At 45.4% G+C, this 23,301-nt stretch overlaps 2 protein-coding genes across 2 annotated transcripts in view; both read left to right on the top strand.

The window, feature by feature from the left end:
- Positions 1-2,152: 2,152 nt before the first annotated feature.
- Positions 2,153-22,559, top strand: LOC115416134 (adenomatous polyposis coli protein-like). The gene is given in 19 exon segments (XM_030129853.1): positions 2,153-2,287; positions 8,177-8,264; positions 8,393-8,437; positions 8,440-8,614; positions 9,063-9,171; positions 9,323-9,436; positions 9,546-9,608; positions 9,727-9,777; positions 10,759-10,845; positions 10,974-11,151; positions 11,283-11,483; positions 11,807-11,902; positions 12,926-13,065; positions 13,739-13,816; positions 14,146-14,262; positions 16,389-16,603; positions 16,692-17,755; positions 17,758-20,183; positions 20,185-22,559. Coding segments are annotated over 19 exon segments (6,843 nt in total). The 3' UTR covers positions 21,646-22,559.
- LOC115416135 (FSD1-like protein) overlaps positions 4,691-23,301 on the top strand; it is a 28,549-nt gene continuing 9,938 nt past the window's right edge. The window contains exon 1 of the mRNA XM_030129854.1: positions 4,691-4,702. The gene's annotated coding sequence lies outside the window, so the exon portion shown is untranslated. The remainder of the gene's footprint in view (positions 4,703-23,301) is intronic.

Genomic DNA, 23,301 nt, shown 5'->3' with positions numbered 1-23,301 from the left:
GTAGAAAATACTTGATTTTCACTGAAAATGCAAAAATAGTGGATAATATTATAATAAATGGTGAAAAATCACTTAAGACATGTTAAAGAAAGAGAAAAATTCATTTGGGATCTGAAACAAAAGTATCAGTGGGTCTTTAAGGGTTAAAGGTCAAAGGACACCTTCTGTTAGTCATGAACAGGAGACAAATCCTTTCTGATCCTGGCTGAATCATGTCATCAATTGCACATATTAGTTTTGTCAGTTACAGGTAAAGATAATTTTACAGGTGAATGAAGTCACAGGTCATTTATTTTTATCATCTTATTGATAAAGTTTTTCTTTCTTTTTCTTTTTTCTTTCTTTTCTCTGTTTTCAATCCTTTCATTGATGAGATGTGGCGCCCACCTATAATTTGGAAAGTAAAGGAAGATAATGGTAAACAGGAATCAAACTAACGTAAGACGATTTAATGAGATGCACATGTACAATAGTTTAGGCCAAGAATAAATGGAGCAACTGGAATTATGGAATATTGTCTGTGCAAAGAAAATCTACCGTACATTCTGCCATCATGTGGGAAAGTCAGGGATTTGGATTTTATTTATGGTTCAGGTTGAGCAAAGACACTTTTCCAGATTTGAAAGCTAATGTCCAGATTTTAGGATTCTTCCCATTCTGTTTAACACTTTCAGTGCCACGGGCCGATCAGATCGGCTTTGGAGAACACGCCATATTTGTGTACAAACAAACCATCCACCCCCATTTCTTTCTCACATTTCGATGACGTTCTTTCTGTGTCCCCCTTTTGAGACCAAGCAGACGGGAATTTGAGGTCATGCGACCGAATAATATTTTTATATCTTTTTAATGTTTCTTATTCTCCGGTGTTTCATCAGAGGGAGCCCTCCATGCCGGGGGCGGCTGTGGACTCCGGGGGCTGTGGCGCCTTCTCTCACTGGGGTCCGCTCCTTTCTGGTGGGTGGGGGTCCCAGTTGGCCCTCTCCCACTAGTTGGGATGCGGGGCTGTGTTGCTGGTGCCTGGTCGCCGGGGTCGGCGGCTGCCTCCTGGTGCGGATGGCTCCGAGACAGCGCCTCCTAAACTGATGTTTACTTTTACTTGTACATTTTTGTTCTGGTCTACCCGTGCTCAGTCAGTCTTCTTAAGTATGTGTGAGCTTGTGGGTTTGCATGTATATGTGTGTGTGTGTGTGTGCGGGTGAGTGGGTGGGTGTGGGTGGGGGGCGGTACTGATTTTTAAACTATGTAAAGCACTTTGTGCTACAGTTTTTAATGTATGAAAAGTGCTATATAAATAAAGATTATTATTATTATTATTATTATTATAAATTATGCAAATTATGATCAATAATGAATCGGCTGCGTCCGGTGCGTTTTGAATCTAATCAGCAATCGGTCGGATGTTACCGAGCGGTTTCCTGCAGGATTCTTCAAATATTATAAAAACGACGCGAAATACTGAAAAACGGCCAAATTCTGTGGCACTTTTAAGGCTTATTAGCCCCTTAACTGTCTGGCACTTAAAGAGTTAATGGTGTATGAGGCTGTGTAAGCTAAAGCAGATGGATATGAAGTCACACATCTCAACAACTGGACCATTTATTCACACAACGAGGGACGCACAAAAACTATCGGTCTGATAATTATCGGTACGACATTGAAAAAAAATGACGTCATTCAGATAATTCTGATAATTAAAGTTTTCAATGATAAATATAGCCCATAATAATCAATCTAAATTGCTTAGATTTGGTGCATTTCACCAGTACACAGTGCATGTTGTTGCCTTGGCAACCGCCATAAAAACCAAGCCTGTCACCCACTGGTTCCAACCTTTTTTTTACTCTTGACCCCATTTTAACATCACACATTTCTGTCGACCACAGACATTCAAAACGGCTGTGTAATGCATACGGAAATGACCAAATATAGTCACTTGCCCAATAAAGGATTAATTTCAGTGTATGACAGTAATATCACAGACAGGTTTATTTATGGATCAAATGTGAAAATGTTCTGAAGCTGAAGGTTGTAAATCCAGTCTGTAAACGGGCTGATGTTGAAGGAGGTGTTCACAAAGCCTTTTCTGATCCCATCACCAATAATCATATGATGTCATCCGTCTGTACAGGTCAGAGGTCAGCAGATCGTCATGGCGGCAGCGTCATATGACCAGCTGCTGAGGCAGGTGGAGGTGCTAAAGATGGAGAACTCCAACCTGAGACAGGAGCTGCAGGACAACTCCAACCACCTGACCAAACTGGAGACCGAAGCCTCCAACATGAAGGTACGGATAAAGACCAGTACAGACCACTATGAGCCTGGTAGAGGAACCAGTAGAAACCTGTAAGGTCCAGTTAAAACCTGTAAAGACCAGTAGAAAACTGTAAGGACCAGTAGAAACCTGTAGGGACCAGTAGAAACCGGTAGGGACCAGTAGAAACCTGTAAGGACAAGTAGAAACCGGTAGGGACCAGTAGAAACCTGTAAGGACCAGTAGAAGCCTGTAAGGACCAGTAGAAACCTGTAGGGACCAGTAGAAACCTGTAAGGACCGTCGAGTCTAGTTAGGATCAGTAGAAACTTGTAAGGACCAGCAGAAACCAGGTATAAGGACCAGTAGAAAGCTGCAGTGAACAGTAGAAACTGGTAGGGACCAGTAGAAACCAGTTGGAAGCAGTGGTAACCTGTAAGGACCAGTACACAGCTATGTGGACCAGTATAAACCCTTATGGACCAGTACACAGCTATGTGGACCAGTATAAACCCTTATGGACCAGTACACAGCTATGTGGACCAGTATACAGCTGGATTTGTCATCCTGTGTAGCTCTGTGTCACGTAGATCTGCTCTGTGTCACGTAGATCTGCTCTGTGTCACGTAGATCTGCTCTGTGTCATGTAGATCCGCTCTGTGTCACGTAGATCCGCTCTGTGTCACGTAGATCTGCTCTGTGTCACGTCGATCCGCTCTGTGTCACGTAGATCTGCTCTGTGTCACGTAGATCCGCTCTGTGTCATGTAGATCTGCTCTGTGTCACGTAGATCCACTCTGTGTCACGTAGATCCGCTCTGTGTCACGTAGATCCGCTCTGTGTCACGTAGATCTGCTCTGTGCCATGTAGATCCGCTCTTTGTCACGTAGATCTGCTCTGTGCCATGTAGATCCGCTCTGTGTCACATAGATCTGCTCTGTCTGACCATAGCCTTGTGTGTTCTCTCTCTTCAGCGTACTGTAGTCGTCGGTTTGAGTCAGTGTTGTAGTTTCTCCTCCAGATCAGAAGGTGGCAGTTGTGCTGGTATGGACTGGTTTTAAAGATGACCCTCCACTGGGTGGAGTGGTTTCCATGGTTTCCATATCTTCTGGCAGGCATTTCCTGTTTTAGAACAACAGCAGTGTCTATGTTCGCTCGTAGAAGTCAACACAGATATGACAGTTCTATTCAAAGTCTTACAGCGTAAGGATGGAGAAGGACACATAGGAGAGGGACCGCTGAACGGAAACAGGTTAACCAACGACAAATACCAACATCTAATAATTATTGATGATACTAAATTAAATCAAAGCACACTTGTGTTAAATGATGTGGGTTTATGAATGTGCATAACCACAGGTTTATCAGGAGCAGAAAGGAACAGACAAGAACAAAAGTGGCACAAGTACTGAACACAAACTCATGAACTATATGATGGAACCTATGCTCTATAGTCCTGGGGTCACATGATCATATATTGGCCAACCAGGAGGCAGTGTCTCTGCGCCGCCATGTCGCATTGTTACAATCTGGAAGAGGTTCACATCAAGGCTGTGCAGGCCAACGCGTCACTGTCCAAAGTGACGGCGTACGCCAGTGGTTCCAAACCTTTTTTGGCTCATGACCCCATTTTAATATCACAAATTTCTGACGACCCCAGACATTCTAAACAGACTTTTTTTGGGCTAAAATTAAATTGTTTTTGATCATGTAATAGTTTGCTATACTATGTTGCAAATAAATGTTAATTTTAGACAACATTTAGACTATATAATGTTAATTTTTATTAGTAAGTTTTGATTTTTAATTTTTTTATCAATTAGAAATTTCAGGCGACCCCACATGGGGTCCGGACTCCAAGGTTGAAAAACACTGCATTAACTGCTCCCAGTCCCCTTTTTAAGTTGTGTGATATAGTCTGTTCTTTCTCAAACTGATAAAATCTTGTGCCACAAACATCTTAAACCAGTGTACACAATGAATGAAGGGGTTAACCCAGTGGTTCCCAACTTTTTTTACTCCTGACCCCATTTTAACATCACAAATTTCTGGTGACCCCAGACATTCAAAACGGAGACATTTTATTTGCTAAAATTAATTGGTTTTTGATTGTGTAATACTTTGCTATAATGTGTTGCAAATAAATGTTAATTTTAGGCCACATTTAGGCAATATACTGTAAATTTTTATTAGTAAGTTTTAATTTTTTTCAATTACTAGAAATTTCAGGTGACCCCATTTGAATTCCAGGCGACCCCACGTGGGGTCCAGACCCCAAGGTTGAAAAACACAAGCATAGGTAGTGACACGTGACGTCCACACGTCCATAAATCCAGCTGTAACGTGTACTGACCGACCTGACAAGTCCAGGATGAGAAGGTCCAAGATGAGTTCTGTGACCAATGTTTGACCACCATTTATCAGACAATGGTCTCTCTCTCTCTCTCTCTCTCTCTCTCTCTCTCTCTCTCTCTCTCTCTCTCTCTCCCTCTCCCTCTCCCTCTCCCTCTCCCTCATATGAACTCAGTGTCTCTCGTCCCTCGTCCTTAAATAGCCCTCTGGTATTTTCCACCAATCACGCGCTCTTCTACAGAGTGGGCCTATTGTTTTTGTGCAGAGTGGGCGTCTGTCTTTTAGAGGATCTTTAGCTCCAAACACATGACTCTGGTAAACCTGTCAGAGTGAATCCTCTGTCACTTGGTCCCGTCTTTATTTGGCCTTTGCTGTTTACTTGGACTGTCTGTTTACTTCCTGTTTGTTTTTGTTGTTGTTTTTCTACAGTTGCCTTTTGTTTTCTTCATCTGTGGTTTCTCTGTTTGACCTCTTTCCATCTCTGTCTTTATTTTTAGTTTTTATCAGTATTTTTCACATGTTACCCGTTTGTCATTCTTAGTTTTTGGAGTTTTCTTTTTGGTTTCTTCTCTGTTCGTCTGGTCTCTTTTCATTATTGTCCTCTCCTGCTTCCTGTCCAAACACCTCACTTCCTGTTTCCCGTTTCCTGTTTTGTGCCGATGACCGCAGAGCTGTGAGACAGACGGACGCGGTGTGTTTGTGTGGTGTCCGTCATGTCACTGTACGAACGCTGTCGCTTCATCGTGGTGAGTGAACAAAGCGGGTCTGAACAGAACCGGGCCCACAGACACTGGGGTTCTTAGACGCTGGGGTTTGTCTTCTTCTGCTCATGTGTTGAATGGTTTCACTGTCGATTTACTGGGACTTTAATAGTTGGCTCGGCCCCCAGCGGGGTTAGAGGTTAGGATCTGTGTGATCCGGTCTACACATCACATGATGGTCCTGAGACGAGTTACAAGTACAGCCTTCAAACAGAACTGATATTTATTGTCATATGATGTTGTGTCTGTTATGTCATTTGTCATTTACATGTGTGGGTCATACTGTTTTATTGTATGTATTTTAGGGATGTAACGATTACCGGTATAACAATAAACTGTGGTCAAATTCCTGATGGTTAGTGTTACCATTTCATTTGTAATTATCATGATAACCATGTTTGATTAACACACTTTGAAAACTCATAGTACTGCTCATTTCCTGGAGAAGCATCTATCTATCTGTCTGTCTGTCTGTCTGTCTGTCTGTCTATCGTTCTATCTATCATTCTATCGGTCGTTCTATCTATTGTTCTATCGTTCGTTCTATCGTTCGTTCTATCATTCTATCTGTTGTTCTTTCTATCTGTCTCTCTCTCTCGCTCTCTCTCTGTCTCTGAAAAAGAAACTAAAAACTCAAACTTGAACTGGAAAACAGTCAAACAGTGTCCACAAGGTTCCATCTTTAATGCACATTTGTAAGTTTGATGTTTATATGTTAATATTTGAATGTTTCTGCCAAAAGAAGGTACATTGTGGCTATTATTTTATTTATTTATTTATTTATTTATTTATTTATTTATTTTCAAAATGCAATTTGGTTAAATTATTTCAGTGTGTATTAATACTTTTTGAACATTCTGAACACAGTTTCAACAATACCACAATAATAATGATAGCTGTGATAATTTTGGCCACAACAACTGTGATATGAAGTTTTCATATTGTTACATCCTTACTGTATTTATTAACCCATAAAGACTCAGAGCTACTTTTATGTCTGTTCCCGGATGACATTTTCTCTCTATTTACCTTTTAAGTGATTTTAACATTTTTATAACACTGTCATCTGTATTTACATTTTTCAGTGAAAATCATGTATTTAATTCACTGATCATGTAGAGCACAGGTGTCAAACATGCGGCCCAGGGGCTAAATCCAGCCCGCCAAAGGGTCTAGTCCAGCCCACAGGATGAATTTGTGAAATGCAAAAATTACACTAAGATATTAACAATCCTTTTAGTTCAAGTTCCACATTCAGACCAATTCAATCTCAAGTGGGTCAGACCAGTAAAACACTATCATAACAACATATAAATAATGGCAACTGCAAATGTTTCTCTTTGTAAATGTAAATATTTTCATGTATTTACACTAAAACAAAGTATAATTTAGCAAAAAATGTGAGTAACCTGAACAAATATGAACAAACTGAAATGTTTTAAGAGAAGTACAATTTTACCAATATTCTGTCTGTTATTAAATGTTTTGTGTGTTTGTAGGTCCACTATGATCTGTCAGTTATAATGTGCATGTGTAAATGATAAACTGAGGCAGAATATTGTTAAAATTACACTGATTTTTTCAGTTTGTTCATGTTATTCACATCTTTGAAAGGATTGTTTTTAGATGTAAACCTGTTTCATAATGTAAATGTACTTTTCTCACTCTAAAACAAAGAGAAAAGTTTGGAGTTGACATTATTTCTATATTATTATGTTATTATTTTACTGGTCCAGCCCACTGCAGATCAAATTTAGCTGAATGTGGAACTGAACTAAAATGAGTTTGACGGTCCTGATGTAGATGTTCATTAAAGCTCAGAGTAAATTCAAAGGTTATTTTATCAAAACAGAGAAAACTGAAGAAAAATTCACTTTCTCAGTCAAATCTATCATTAGCTGAATATAAATCAGGTGTCTACAACCATATCTTTGTTTGTGGCATTTATTATTTTGTTCATTTTATTTCATTTTATTCACATATATATTAGTGCTGTCAAACGATTACTTTTTTTATTGGATTAATCACATAGTTGCTGTGAATTAACTCTGATTAATCACGATTAAATTTCATTCATTTTTAATCTCTATTAATCGCGTTTCATTTTACATGAGCAAACAGACTCAAGAAAGAAGGGAATATATCTGCACTGAACATGTTTGTCCAAGCTGGGTTACGCGTTAGCCATAGTGCTAACAGAATCCCCGACTAACGGCTGTTTGGTGTTAAGGTGGTATTTTAAGGTGGAAGTGCTTCAGTGAATAGAAAACTCCTTCCTGCAGAATGTGTCTAATACTTTATGTGGGTCGACAATAATAGCAAACATGGTGACGACAGGAGGTTTTTCTAGTGTGGATACTGTGAAGGGTAGTTGTCATGAATGTGGTCAGTAGTTTTTCACTAACTCACACAGTCACTCTTGGAAAAGTTCAGCTATTTCTGGAAATTATTCCTTTCAAATTTCAACACTGCCCCCTGTGGTTCCCGGAAAATCGACAGAATTACACACATAATGTACGCAGAGGATGGATAGAGCACTGTGTCTGTCTGCGTCTTTAACATTGAGCATAAATGAGCCCTAAAGGTGGATGTTTGGGTCTGTAAGGGTTAAACACAAATGAACAGGAATCACTGTCTGCTTTGTGGACGTTTTTCTTCTTAAACCTTTTTGGTTCCATTTTCTAAACAAAACTTCGATGAAAAGTCAGAAACTTTGAGTCAGAGATCAGAAATGCAACAGAGTTGTCTTAAGTCTGCATTAATTTAACATAATTAATGCACAATTAAAGGATTTTATTTTCTCCAAACAGGAAGTCCTGAAGCAGCTGCAGGGCACCATAGAAGAAGATTCGGGGGAGGCGTCAGGCTCTCAGCTGGAGCTCATTGAAAGACTCAAAGGTAACAAATAATCCACATGTTCAAGTACGTTAGTGCATGGAAGTTTGGATGTCAAGAAATCCTGATTCAAACCAGATGGAAACACAAACACTGTCCAAAGGCTAAATAAAAGCTGTTTCCTTATGCAGAGATGAGCCTGGACTCTGCAGGTTTCAAGCCCAGGGCCAGGCCTCCCAGCCCCCCTCGTCCTCCTCCAGCTCCACCTCCTCTGGGTCTGCAGCTCCTGCAGGAGCAGCCGGAGGCTCCGCAGCTGCGGGGCCGTCTGCGGCCACCGCCTTCCCCAGGAGAGGGCTGCCCTCTGCGGGCAGAGACAGCCACGACAGGTGCCTGGAGGAGCTGGAGAAGGAGAGGTCAGTAACCGAGTACAGGTCAGTTACAGAGTACAGGTCAGCGCTGTGGTGTCCATTACAGTTACAGAGTACAGGTCCACTACAGTTACAGAGTACAGGTGTACAGAAACCAGCTGCGGCTTCCTCAGTAGCTGAGGCTCATGGGTAGTGTAGTCTGTAGAGTCAGTATCTGCAGAGTTGAAAAGCTGTTGATTCTAAAGAATACTGATCCTGTCAGATCATTTTACTCCTGATAATTCTGTGATAAGTGCTGAACTGGACTGGTTGAAGTATTAGTACATGTTTACAGACTGGTGAGAGTACTTCCATCAAACTGAAATACTACTGCAGTAGTACTATGAAAACAAGTACCATGACTACAGGAAGAACTGGACTGCCATGTCCTGTAAAATCATTAATACGCCCACTGTGTCTGTCCTGTTCTGGGATTGGCTGTTGCTGCTCACAGGTCTCTCCTATTGGCTGAGCTGGAGAAGGAGGAGAAGGAGAAGGATTGGTACTACGCTCAGCTTCAGAATCTGACCAAGAGGATCGACAGTCTGCCGCTGACTGAAAATGTACGCACACACCTTGAACATGCACTGACTTTTCTTTAACCCTTTAACCCCTGAGCCCTGGTTCCAGGTAAAGGTTCACATGTTAATCTGCATATCTGATGGTATTTCCCCTGGTTTTTGTTCATTGTTTTTCCTCTGGGTTCTCTTTCAGTTCACTCTGCAGACTGATATGAGTCGGCGTCAGTTGGAGTTTGAAGCTCGTCAGATTCGCTCGGCGATGGAGGAACAGCTGGGTTCCTGTCAGGAGATGGAGAGGAGGGCTCAGGTAACAATAGCACCAATGGACCACAAACAACTGAACATATGATCAGATCAGTAACACCTGTGTGTGTGTGTGTGTGTGTGTGTGTGTGTGTGGTGTGTGTGTGTTTCAGGCTCGTGTGTCTCGTATTCAACAGATAGAAAAAGACATTCTCAGACTGGGTGCACGCCTACAGGTAACATGCACATCCTGGATCCTCCATCCTTATCTCCACCCCTGGAAACCCCATCAGGTTCAGATCACCTGCTGTGAATATACCAATAATCTGATCAATAATCATTCTGTCTCCACAGGTGGAGGAAGCTCAGGGTCCAGGTGATGCTAGCGGATTGGCTGCCACACAGGTGAGTGTTTTTTATTCTGTCATTTTTTTTTTACTATTTTACTTATTGTCCCATTAAGGACTCCCATTAGAACAGGCCTAGGTTTATTGGTGTTGTTTGTGTAATAAAAGTGTCAGAAAATGTCTTTTTGGCCAATTCTTTTGCACCTTTTTTCAGGAAGAACTTAACTTTCAGTATCTGTCGATTAATTAGCATTATTATATGTAATAAATGTTTAAAACAGTGTGTTATAGTTGAACATAAAAAGGACTTTAATTTTATTTATATTTATTATAAAACCATCTGTAAATGTTGATAATGAAACTTTGAGTTTATATAAATACCCTTTCCTCTCTTTTCCATGTGTTGATCCATTGTCGTTCTAGATCATTGTGTGTCCATGTTCCTCTTGTTCTTTTTGGTTCTTTGGTGTCATTTGGATCCAGTTGATAGTCTATGTTCACTTTGGGTCTAGTTGTAGACAGAGCCGCTCATTTCACTGACAAAAACATCCATCAGCTGATTCAAATACACACACTGGATCTGTGTATGAACTGGAGAGCTCTGACTACAGATTTACACATATATACAAATATACACACATTTAGAGAAGATTTACACAAACAACTATCAATCAACTATAAAAAACGCAAAAATACAGAGGAAAACAGTGGGAAAAATGGCGAAAAAAAACAGTGAAGCTCAGCAAAAACATGATAAATCCCACTAGTAGAACACTCCAAAACAGCACTATCACTATTATATACAATTATTTACATGAATTCTCCACTAAAACACTGATTAAAGTAATTAAAAATCTTCCATGTCTCTCTCACTGACTGCACTCTGCTGCTCTAAGCCCTGCCCACTTCTACCCCTCCCTCTCAGCCAATGACAGACCTCTGCCCTCATGTGTTCTAGACCAATAGAAAGAACCTGACCTCAGCTCACAGATGACATTTGGATTTTCTTAATATCTTTTTTTTTTTTTTCCATCTCCAGAGCTCCGGCAGTCGATTGGACCATGAACCGGCCAATGAGACGAGCTACTCTGTACCTCGACGAATCACCAGTCACCTAGGAACCAAGGTCAGTGGTTCTACCCGGTAACACACAAGTGCAAAGACAAGCCCCCTACCCCCCCCCCCCGTTTGTACAAATATTGAGAAAATAAATGAATAAATGTTCAGAGTCCTGCGCTGTGTCGCCCCCTGCAGGTGGAGATGGTGTACAGCCTTCTGTCCATGTTGGGAACTCACGATAAAGACGACATGTCGCGGACGCTGCTCGCCATGTCCAGTTCACAAGACTCGTGCATCGCCATGCGTCAGTCCGGCTGCCTCCCGCTGCTCATCCAGCTGCTGCACGGCAACGACAAGGACTCTCTGTTGCTAGGTAACCGCTGGTTTCTCAGACGTTTTGCATTGAAATGTAGCATCAAAGGTTACGATTGTTCTTAGCGCTGCCAGATGTACAATCGCAGAGTTTCCCTGCAGTGCGTCCTCTCACCTGATCATGTCGTCCAGGTAACTCTCGTGGCAGTAAAGAGGCTCGTGCCAGGGCGTCGGCGGCGCTGCACAACATCGTACACAGCCAGCCCGACGACAAGAGGGGCCGCCGGGAGATCCGGGTGCTCCACCTGCTGGAGCAAGTACGCCATTACTGTGAGTCCTGTTGGAGCTGGCAGGAGAACCACGAGAGGGGCGTCGACCAGGAGGACAACCCCAGTGAGTGATGTCACCCACTACTGACCAATCAGACACAGACGCACCGAGTACTGACCAATCACACATAGGCGGGGTCAATGGATGTTCACGCAAGACCCAAAACTGAAACCTGATCTGTCCAACGTCCTGTCACCTAGAAAATGTATTTATAGTTTAATTAGAATAGAATAGAATAGAATAGAACAGAATAGAACAGAATAGAACAGAATGGAATAGAATAGAATAGAATAGAACAGAACAGAATAGAATAGAATGGCCTTTACTGTCATTGTGTGCTGAAAACACAAGCTTTTTTTTTACCCATCATGCCTCTGTGTGTGCAGTGCCGTCCCCGGTGGAGCATCAGATCTGTCCGGCCGTCTGCGTCCTGATGAAACTGTCCTTCGATGAGGAACACCGCCATGCCATGAACGAGCTGGGTCTGTCTCCAAACATACATTCCAACATTCCATCTACAAACAGAAGCCTACCTTTACAGTGGGGTTCTGTGGGTTGTTGTTGCTATGGCGATTCCCTCCCATTAGACACACTGTAGTTACTATGGTGATATCCTGACATTTTAGTTCAGGTTCCACATACGGCCAATTTGATCTCAACTGGGCCCAAGACAGTAAAATAATAACATTTAACTGTTTTAGAGTGAAAACAAGTATGTATTCAGAAAAAAAAACTGTAATTTCAACAATTTTATGTCTGAGCTGAGTTTGAACACAACGTACAGATGACAGTGGGTCTATAAATACACAAAACATTTAGGAACAGGGAGAATACTGGTACTACTACACTGATTTTTCTGTAGAAATTTCAAGTTGTGCATATCTGTTCAGGTTATTCACAACTTGATGTGAAAAATGTCAATATTTTCATGATGCACTTTGACTTTTTTGCATTAAACCAAGGGCAAAATGTGGGGTTGTCATTACTTCTAAGTTATTATGTTACCGTTTGACTTTAGATCCAGAAAAAAGGCTGTAATGAGGTGTTGGATTATCGGCCCTTTTCCTGTTTTGTTGAGTTGAGGGGAAGTGTTCAACATGGCCTCATTTACCAGATGGACACAGTGTTATTTTTTGCACTGAAAGACAAAATATTTGAAGTTGTCATTATTTACAGACATAATGTAATATTATTTTTTTCCATCAAACCCAGTAGTAAATCTGCAGTCATTCTTTTGTGTGGGTTCTTCTGCTGTTATTATTTGACTGCAGATCAGATTGGTCTGGATGTGGAACCCACACTAAAATGAGTTCCACAGCCTGGACTGTGGAATTTATGCACTTTGCAAATTCATCCCAGGGGTCGGACTGGAACCTTTGGAGGGACGCCTGTTTGACAGCCCTGGTTTAAACACAGTCATGGTTCACCGTTGCTTTTACTGCGTCTTCATGTGTCGTTTATCAGAGGGGTGGGGTTTTGATCCTGTGGGTTTTGTATCCCTGCAGGTGGTCTGCAGGCGGTGGCTGAGCTGCTGCAGGTGGACTGTGAGATGTTCGGCCTCAGCAGCGACCACTACAGTGTTACGCTGCGCCGCTACGCAGGCATGGCGCTCACCAACCTCACCTTCGGAGACGTGGCCAATAAGGTGAGGAGAAAACCTGCCTCTGTCCAGAAAACACTCTGAACCAGGTGTTAACCCTTTCACACATAACAGTCACTCCAGTGGACAGTTCTTCTCCAGCTGTTCTCTTGTATATTCATGGGTTTTGTTTTAGTTCCATATCAGCCAACACAGTGGACACTTATGCACCATCTCATACACTCCAATTCATGCAATTACTGTAACTTTGCTGTTCTTAATAAACCTGATCTGCAGTTACATGTTTGAGTGTAAATAATTGCTAGTTATTAGACTGTAATTAACAGTTTTCTTAAACTAACAGTTTTTTTTGCATATTATCTCCATGAAGTGAGTAACAACTAGTATTAGAGTATGATAAAATGTGAGAAAACATCAGATTAGCTGCATTTAAATGTTTTTATTTCATAGTTTTCACACAGTTTATCACTTTCTCTTACTATGTTTTAAATACATGTTTCTTTGCTTCAAAAATTAAACGCAGGGTGTCCAGCTGAGTGGACATTTTTGTAACTCCATAAAAAATAGGTTCATTAAAAAAAATTTAATTACATTGTTTTTTTCCATGTCTAAAGAGGAATAAAACACTCAGGAAAAAAAAAATCTTTAAGGTTCCTATAATTCACACATCAAAAGGTTAAGGAAACAGATTAAAGTGGTGTATTTTTTTACCCATCAGGCCACGCTGTGCTCCATGAAGGGCTGCATGAGAGCGATGGTCGCCCAGCTGAAGTCTGAAAGTGAAGACCTGCAACAGGTGAGCACAGCGGTTTCCACAACAACGGTGTGTTTCTGAGTGTTTGTGTGTCTGTTTTCAGGTGATAGCCAGTGTTCTGTCCGTTTTCAAGTGATAGACAGTGTTCTGTCTCTTTTCAGGTGATAGTCAGTGTTCTGTCTGTTTTCAGTGTTCTGTCCGTTTTCAAGTGATAGCCAGTGTTCTGTCTGTTTTCAGGTGATAGTCAGTGTTCTGTCTGTTTTCAGTGTTCTGTCTGTTTTCAGGTGATAGCCAGTGTTCTGTCTGTTTTCAGGTGATAGTCAGTGTTCTGTCTTTTTTCAGGTGATAGTCAGTGTTCTGTCTGTTTTCAGGTCATAGCCAGTGTCCTTAGGAATCTGTCGTGGCGAGCCGATGTCAACAGTAAGAAGACGTTGCGTGAAGTGGGCAGTGTCCGAGCGCTGATGGGTTGTGCTCTGGAAGTCCAGAAGGTCAGTCCTGTGTCCTCCCAGTGAGACGGCGTCCTGCATGTGGACACAAACCAGTATATCTGTTCAACATGGAATAACATGAAGTATTTCTAAATCTCCTCATCATCACTTATTAAATCAGATGATTTTGGAATTAATTTAATTAAGTCATGTTTTAAACCGGACAATAAATATGTAAAATACGAAAACATCAGTTTAAAGCAACACCACACAATGTTATTAGAGGAAAAGACTTGATATTTAACCATAATTTCCAGGATTTTTGTTTATTTCATGTTCAAAATCAGTTCAGACTTAATTCTAATTTCACTTAAATAGTTCCTGTTTGTCTAAACCCTCTGTTCTTAGTCTGGGCTTCATTTCTTTGTGTATTTGGTCCCTAATAGTTCAGACAGTTGGAATTTGAACCCTCAGCTGATGATCAACTCTGTCGACTCATTTGGACAAAAATCCACTGGATTTCTACCTGTTTGAATTCCTGCTGAATTTGTTCCATCTGTAACTAGTTACAACATTTGCACATATCGGTTTGGTTCTTTTTTTTTTTTTCATTATTTTACTCAATTTTTGTTCGGTTTTGGTCATTTTTTTCCATTATTTTGCTCGATTTTTGTTCTTTTTCTCTCAAATTCAAATTCTCACAAATTTCTTAGTTGTTAGTTCCATCTATAAATAGTTACGACATTTGCACATATCGGTTTTGTTCATTTTTGTGATTATTTTGTCGATTTCTGTTCAGTTTTGTTCATTTTTTTCATTATTTTGCTCGCTTTTTGTTTGTTTTCTTTCATTTGAATTCCTTTTATAATTAATTCCGTCTCTAACTGGTTCCATCTATAATTAGTTGCCTCTCTAACTGGTTCCATCTATAATTAGTTGCCTCTCTAACTGGTTCCGTCTATAATTAGTTGCCTCTCTAACTGGTTCCATCTATAATTAGTTGCCTCTCTAACTGGTTCCATCTATAATTAGTTGCCTCTCTAACTGGTTCCGTCTATAATTAGTTGCCTCTCTAACTGGTTCCGTCTATAATTAGTTGCGTCTCTAACTGGTTCCTTTTATAATTAGTTGCCTCTCTAACTGGTTCCATCTATAATTAGTTGCCTCTCTAACTGGTTCCTTTTATAATTAGTTGCGTCTCTAACTGGTTCTGTCTATAATTAGTTGCCTCTCTAACTGGTTCTGTCTATAATTAGTTGCCTCTCTAACTGGTTCCATCTATAATTAGTTGCCTCTCTAACTGGTTCTGTCTATAATTAGTTGCCTCTCTAACTGGTTCCATCTATAATTAGTTGCCTCTCTAACTGGTTCCATCTATAATTAGTTGCCTCTAACTGGTTCCATCTATAATTAGTTGCCTCTCTAACTGGTTCCTTTTATAATTAGTTGCCTCTCTAACTGGTTCCTTCTTCATTAGTTGCGTCTCTAACTGGTTCCGTCTCTAATTAGTTGCATCTCTAACTGGTTCCGCCTCTAATTAGTTGCATCTCTAACTGTTCCGTCTCTAATTAGTTGCATCTCTAACTGGTTCCGTCTCTAATTAGTTGCCTCTCTAACTGGTTCCATCTCCTCAGTTGCTCATTTCAGGTCCAGGCTTCAGTTCCACATTTCTCCAGTTTTCTCCAAAATTGTTTGTCGTCATCAGCAGTTGTAGTCCAGACTGAAAATCTGTCCAAACTTGGAGCCCATTACCTCAAATGTTCAGTTGTCGGTTGAATGGGACAGAGCAGCACAGCCAATCACCTGGAGGGGGGCGGGGCCTGAAGTGTCTCCTGTGCATTTAAAGGGCCAGCGCTCCAAACCACCTTTGTGGTGTCATTAGTCATAAATAGTGTTGCAGATGGACCTGTGGAGTTGAATGAATGAAGAATTCAGAGCCAAGCAGAGCATTTACAGTTTATGGAGAGCACAGGGAAATGAGGGAAAAGGAAGAAGAACAGTTAAAGAAAAAGAATAATATCACTGATTTAATGTTTTTCTTTGTTTCTTTCCTCTTTGAATAATATAAATATGTGTAACCTCATTCTTCCCCTTTTTTGTCGTATTTGTTTATTATAATCAGCTCCTGTTATTCGTCTCAGTCTTATTTGTTTCTGATCTTGGTTTTCTTTCTCTTCCTCCATCAGGAGTCGACCCTGAAGTCTGTACTGAGCGCGCTCTGGAACCTGTCGGCTCACTGTACGGAGAACAAGGCCGATATCTGCGCGGTGGACGGAGCGCTGGCCTTCCTGGTGGGAACGCTGACGCATCGCAGCCACACCAACACTCTGGCCATCATTGAGAGCGGCGGCGGCATCCTGAGGAACGTGTCCAGTCTGATCGCCACCAATGAGGCTCACAGGTAAACAACAACAAAAGAACCACAACAAATAAACATCAACAGCACAGGTCTCATGGGATTAAAAGTTGTCCTGCTTTTTGTCTTCCAGGCAGATTCTGCGGGAACATGGCTGCCTGCCGACGCTTCTGCAGCACCTGAAGTCTCACAGTCTGACCATCGTGTCCAACGCCTGCGGCACGCTCTGGAACCTGTCTGCCCGGGACGCCAAAGACCAAGAGGCATTGTGGGAACTGGGCGCCGTGGGCATGCTGCGGAACCTAATCCACTCGCGCCACAAGATGATCGCCATGGGTAGCGCCGCTGCCCTGCGGAACCTGATGGCCAACCGACCGGCGCGATACAAGGACGCCAGCGTGGTGTCACCGGGCGCCGGAGCCCCATCATTACACGCACGCAAGCAGAAGGCGTTATTCGAGGAGCTGGACGCACAGCAGCTGTCAGAGACATTCGACAACATCGATAACCTGAGCCCCAAGGCCGCACACAGGAAGGGGAGGGGCTGTAATGGCGCCGGAGGAGGAGGGGCCACCACACGCTCGTATGCCAACACACCGGTGTTGTCGAGCCCAAAAAATGGAGACGGATCAAAGAGGACAAGCGAGGAGGCGGTCTATGGACGGCCGGTGTTCCCGCCCAGTGTCCGAGCGTCCAGTGACAGCCTGAACAGCGTGACGAGCGCCGACGGATATGGCAACCGCGGCAAGACCAAACCATCTGCCGAGCCCTTCTACTCATCGGACGAGAGCGGCGCCAACAAGTGCTGCGTCTACAGGAAGTACCCGGCCGATCTGGCACATAAGATCCGCAGCGCCAACCACATGGCGGATGACGACGGGGCGGAGCTGGACACGCCCATCAATTACAGCCTGAAATACTCGGACGAACAGCTGAACTCTGGGAGACAGAGTCCGAGTCACCGCGGCGGCATCGAGAGCGATGAGGACGACGAGCAGGACGCCCGTTTGAGACGGAGGAACGACGCCGCCGACACCGTGACGAGCAGTGGTCGCATCAGCTCGGTCCAACCCCAACGCTATGTTGTCGTCACAGCAACATCAAACTACGGTGCTGACCCGGCCACCGAGCAGCCAATAGACTACAGTCTGAAGTACGGCACAGACGCCTCCCGAAAGGAGTCTGCCGCTCCCTCACTCCCCCACCTCCACCCTCTTCCGCCGGTAAGCTCCGCCCCCCTCCTCCACCCGCCAATCGGGCGGTGCCAAAGAACAACCAGGAGTCGACACAGACGTACTGTGTGGAGGACACGCCCATCTGCTTCTCCAGAGGCAGCTCTCTTTCCTCGCTGTCGTCAGAGGATGAGGAGGACAGTGATGTCATCGGGAGGAAGAGGAGAGGCGGCAGCGTCATCGGCGGCGGCGGAAACGACTACCCGACACTTCCTGTTAGCGAAAAAGACGCACATGAACAGCAGCAGCAGCGACAGCAGAAGGAGGCGGAGAGCCAGACGGCTGCCGCCCCGTCCTCACGGGGACGGCGAGGTCACCACCACCACCACGGTCACGCCCATCACCACCACCACCACCACCACGTGACATCGTCATCTGGCGTCCGAACCCCTAAAAGCCCGCCGGAGCCACCGTACGCTCAGGAAACGCCGCTGATGTTCAGCCGCTGCACGTCGGTCAGTTCCCTGGACAGTTTCTCCACCTCCTCCATTGCCAGCTCTGTGCGCTCCAGCGAGCCGTGCAGCGGCGTGCCGAGCGGCGTGGTGAGCCCCAGCGACCTGCCCGACAGTCCGGGACAGACGATGCCGCCGAGCCGCGCCAAGACCCCGCCCCCTCCGCTGCCTCCGCCACCACAGGCTGTGAAAGAGGAGGAGAAAGTGAAGAAAAAGGACGAGGAGGAAAGCAGCGCCGACGTTCTGCTGCACTTCGCCACCGAGAGCACGCCGCACGGCTTCTCACGGGCGTCCAGTTTGAGCGCGCTCAGTCTGGATGAGCCATACATTGCTGCAGAGATGAAGAAAAAGAAAGAGGAGGAGGGGGAGGGGCGGTCCGAAAGGAAAGAGGAGGCGGCCAAGCAGATCCTTGACGAATCGGACGACGACGACGACATCGAGATCTTGGAGCAGTGCATCAACATGGCCATGCCCAAGTCGTCACGGAAACCAAAGAAGCCGCAACAAGCGGCCCCACGGAAACCCAGCCAGCTTCCTGTCTACAAGCTCCTCCCTCCTCAGAACCGTGCCCAGTCACAGCAGAGGAAGGACGTGCCCCCCCCACCAGAGGAGGTGCCTCGGGTGTACTGCGTGGAGGGAACGCCCCTGAACTTCTCCACCGCCACCTCGCTCAGTGACCTCACCATCGACTCCCCGCCCAATGAGGAAGCGGGAGCGGCCACCGTCATGCCTGTAGCCCCGCCCACCTCCACCCAGAGAAAGCGGGCGGGACTTCCTGAGGGCGAGAATGGAGATGACATCCTGGCAGAGTGCATCAGCGCTGCCATGCCCAAAGCCAAACCCAGGAAGCCAATCAGAGCCACTGCCAACGGAGAACACCTGCAGGCCCCACCCCTCCCCCCTCCACTTCCTCCTCCAGTGCCGCCCCCACTCGGCCCGCAGCAGCAGAAGAAGAAACCCACGTCTCCAGTGAAGCCCATGCCTCAGCGGACCCCGTATGGTGTTGCCGCAGCAACAGCGGTCAAACCCAAACCGGGCTTCGCCTTCGACTCTCCCAGACACTACACGCCCATCGAGGGCACGCCCTGCTGCTTCTCACGCAACGACTCACTGAGCTCACTGGACTTTGACGAAGAGGATGGCGTCGAGAAGGACGAAGAGAAGAAGAGCAAAGAAGAGGAAGTCAGGAAGAGGAAGCAGCAGACGGCAGCGGTTTTCCCCCGAACCAAGCCGCCGACCAATCAGACGGCGACAGATGAGAAGCAGAAGTTTGCCATCGAGGACACGCCCGTCTGCTTCTCCAGAAACTCCTCCCTCAGCTCGCTAAGTGACATTGATCAAGAGAACAACAACAAAGAGTTCGCTCCGCCGCCACCGCCACCTGACCAGCAAGACGCTGCCGCCACCGCCGCCAAGTCTCCACCCCCTCCTCCGCCACAACCCGAATCAAAGCCCCGCCCACCGGCCGCCACTGGCTACGCCCCTAAAGCCTTTCATGTGGAGGACACGCCCGTCTGCTTCTCCAGGAACTCGTCGCTCAGCTCTCTGAGCATCGACTCAGAAGACGATCTTCTGCAGGAGTGTATTAGTTCTGCGATGCCAAAGAAGAAGAAGAAGGCCGCCGCCCACCCTGTGCCCGCCGCCACAACACTTCCTGCTCCTAAAGCAGAGGAGGGCATCCTGGCAGAGGAGGAGCCGACGGAGGCCCCCAGGAGTCCCGCCTCCCCGGACTCAGAGTCCTTTGATTGGAAGGCCATTCAAGAAGGCGCTAACTCCATTGTCAGCAGCCTCAACGCCGCCGCCGCCGCTGCCGCCTCCTCACTGTCCCGCCAGCCGTCCTCAGACTCCGACTCGGTGCTGTCTCTGAAGTCCGTCGGATCCCCGTTCCGCTTACCGCCGGCCACCAACAACAACGCAGAAGAGGAGGAAGAGGAGGGGGAGGAGGAGGGTGGCGGTGAAGCGGGGCGCCAAGATCCTGAAGCCGGGTGAGCGCAGCACGCTGGAGGCCAAGAAGAAGAAGGAGGAGGAGGAGGAGGAGGAGGCAGCCAAGGCCGTGAGGGGCGGCAAGAAGGTCTACCGCAGTCTGATCACCGGCAAGCCCAGGGCGGAGCCTGCAGCCAGGGGGCGGAGCAAACCCAGAGCCGCCGCCATGCCCAAAGCTCCAGGAAGTAGTGACAGCGCCGAGCGGGGAGGCGGGTCCTCCAGGGACTCCACCCCTTCTCGTTCCTCCACTCAGAAAGCCACAAAACTGTCCCAGCTTCCACGCACCGCCTCTCCAGGAAGCGCATCATCATCATCATCAGCGCCCAGACTGAACAAACAGAGCACAGCAGGCCGGAGCGGCGGCATCCCCCGCAGCGAGTCCGCCTCCCGCGTCAACAGCGCCGCAAACACCAAGAAACAGAAGGCGGAGTCTGAGAAACCTCCAGCACTCGTCCGTCAATCAACCTTCATCAAAGAGGCTCCGAGTCCGACGCTGAAGAGGAAGCTGGAGGAGTCGGCCGCCGCCGCCGCGCTGGAGTCCCCAACCAGCCCCGACACGCCGCTGCCGCCGTCCAACCGGAGACAGGACGTCAACCGCTCCCACTCTGAGAGCCCGTCACGCCCCCAGGAAGTGACATCGTCACGGTTCAGCCGCACCGGCACGTGGAAACGAGAAAACAGCAGCGGAGGAGGAGGAGCTGGCGGCGGCGGCAGCAAACACTCGACGTCCTTACCGCGCGTTGGAACGTGGAAGCGGACAGGGAGTTCTTCGTCGGTTCTATCGGCATCGTCGGAGTCCAGCGAGAAGGGGCGGAGCGAGGAGGAGAGCGCTGTGAGGTCAAAGGGCACGTGGAGGAAGGCCAAGAGCGGCGGGGACTCAGCGGGTGGGCGGAGCTTCAGCGACAAGTCAGAGGACGTGTGGGTGCGTCTGGAGGACTGTCCCGTCAACAACCCGCGCTCCTCGTCCTCCTGCTCCGCCCGCTCGCCCACCGCCGCCAACGCCCCGCCCATCATTGACAGCCCCGCCCCCTCAAAGATCCCCTCCTCCTCCTCGTCCTCGTCCTCAAACCTCAATTTGAGGCGGAGCTGCGAGAGCCTGGATGACAAGCCGCCGCCCGTGGCCGAGCGGCCGCCGCAGCAGCGCGCTCCGCAGCGCAGCGGCGCCGTGGCGGCCAGGGTCAGCCCCTTCAACTACACGCCCAGCCCCAGGAAGAGCAGCGCCGACGTCACCGCCGCCGCCACCACAACCACCACCTCTTCGTCCTCCAGCACGCCATCGCGGCCGTCACTCATACCCACACCCGTCACCAAGAAACGGGAGCCTAAAGGCGGAGAGGGCGGAGCCGGCGGAGGAGGAGGTGGAGCAGGAGGCGGTGCCGGCGGTGGCGAACGAGGCTCCTACATCGTGACGTCAGTATGAAAACAGAACGTCTGACACAAAATGGCCGCCACAAATGAACATTTGTAAATAAAGAGGAACGACCACGAGTGTGACGTGTACAGGAAGTCCGTTTGTATTTAAGTGCTAGCCCCGCCCCCTCAACTTCCTCCCTCCCCTGATTGGCTCCTCTCACCTGTCAGTCAAGCTTATTTAATCAATGAGAAAACTAAAACTGAACTTTTTATGTTTTTATACCACTAAAAATAGACATATTTAGCGCTTAGCTCCGCCCCTCTGCTTGTGTCCCTGCATGGCCCCACCCCCACCCTAACAATGACAGTTACCATGACGACATAATGACGATGATGGTGATGTTTCTGCTAGCTGTAGCCTCCGAGCGGAGTTTGGGTCTGAGAAGCCGATGAAACCGAGTCTACAAACAGTTTTTTGTTGTTTTTTTTAATTGGATCTAAACCTTTTCTTCACATCCATGTTTTTCTTTGAATAAATTTTTTTCTGATTTTTAAAACTTTTCATCCCATTTGAACCTTTTGTCTGATTTAAATGTTTCTCGTCAGTATTTTTTCCTGGACTCAAACGTGGTTCCGTCGGCTTCTCTCATCCATCCTCTTTTCTCACAAACTGCTTTTCAATCAGGGAGGAAAGTTTTCTGTGCGACTGTAAAACACGCGGCTTTGGGCTGAAAACTTCCCGCTCTGTTGCCTTGGAAACAGAAAACACTGTAAAACGTAAGTTATTGCTGTAAAACCTTAAACTTTTAACTTTGAAGCACATAATTTAAAGCAAAAATGATTTTTGCCAAAAAGTTTCCACAGTTTTGTTTCTGGCTGTAACTTTACACCTTTTTTTTCTGTCAAGGCAAAAAAAAACTTTTTGGTGAAATGTTAAACAAGAAAATGAGAAATAAAATACAACATTTATGGTGAAAACTGGGTAAATGTGTTGATTTGAGTCGCAACATCAGTAAAATTTTCAGGATGATTTCAGGTAAAATCCTATTTTAAATGTTTGTGAAAGTATCAGTTTTATCATTGGTTTATTCATGTTCAGATCGGATCAAACACAAAGAAACTCCAGACTTTCATGTATCTGCCTTCAACAGGAAAATGACAGAAACTGGTGGAATCCAGTAAAAATGTCAAATAGTCAAATATCGCTGGTTTTTATTTATTTTTATATATATATATATATATATATATATATATATATAAATTATTTATTTATTTATTATTGGCATAAAGCAAATTTACATAAGAATGGGAAAAACATTACAGAAGAGTATAGAAGTACATTTGGAAACCTGGTGGAATAGTTCAACACAACTATTACAACCATCTGAAACAATTCTAAATCAAATGCTGACATTAGAGAATTACAGTTCTGAAGTGTAACAGCAGAGATGAAAACATGGTGTTAATGGAAGTGAACGGGACATTTATGAGCACGAAGGAAACCAGGAGAATCTGACAGAACAAACACTGATGAAGTCACATTTTAGCTGATGACATCACATGTTCAGATGATGATCTGTGACATATTCAAAGCTCATCCCACTGTTATTTATTATATGGAAAAAAAAAATTTTTTGTGTTTTTCTTTTTTTGTGATAAACCATTCAGAATACAAATAAAATATCAGATCTATATCAGATTTAGGACCACATATGAAAGTGGT

Source organism: Sphaeramia orbicularis, unplaced genomic scaffold (genome assembly GCF_902148855.1).
Source record: "Sphaeramia orbicularis unplaced genomic scaffold, fSphaOr1.1, whole genome shotgun sequence".
NCBI classification, from domain to species: domain Eukaryota; kingdom Metazoa; phylum Chordata; class Actinopteri; order Kurtiformes; family Apogonidae; genus Sphaeramia; species Sphaeramia orbicularis.
Note: the sequence above shows the minus strand (reverse complement) of the source record. Positions and strands in the feature narration are given on the sequence as shown.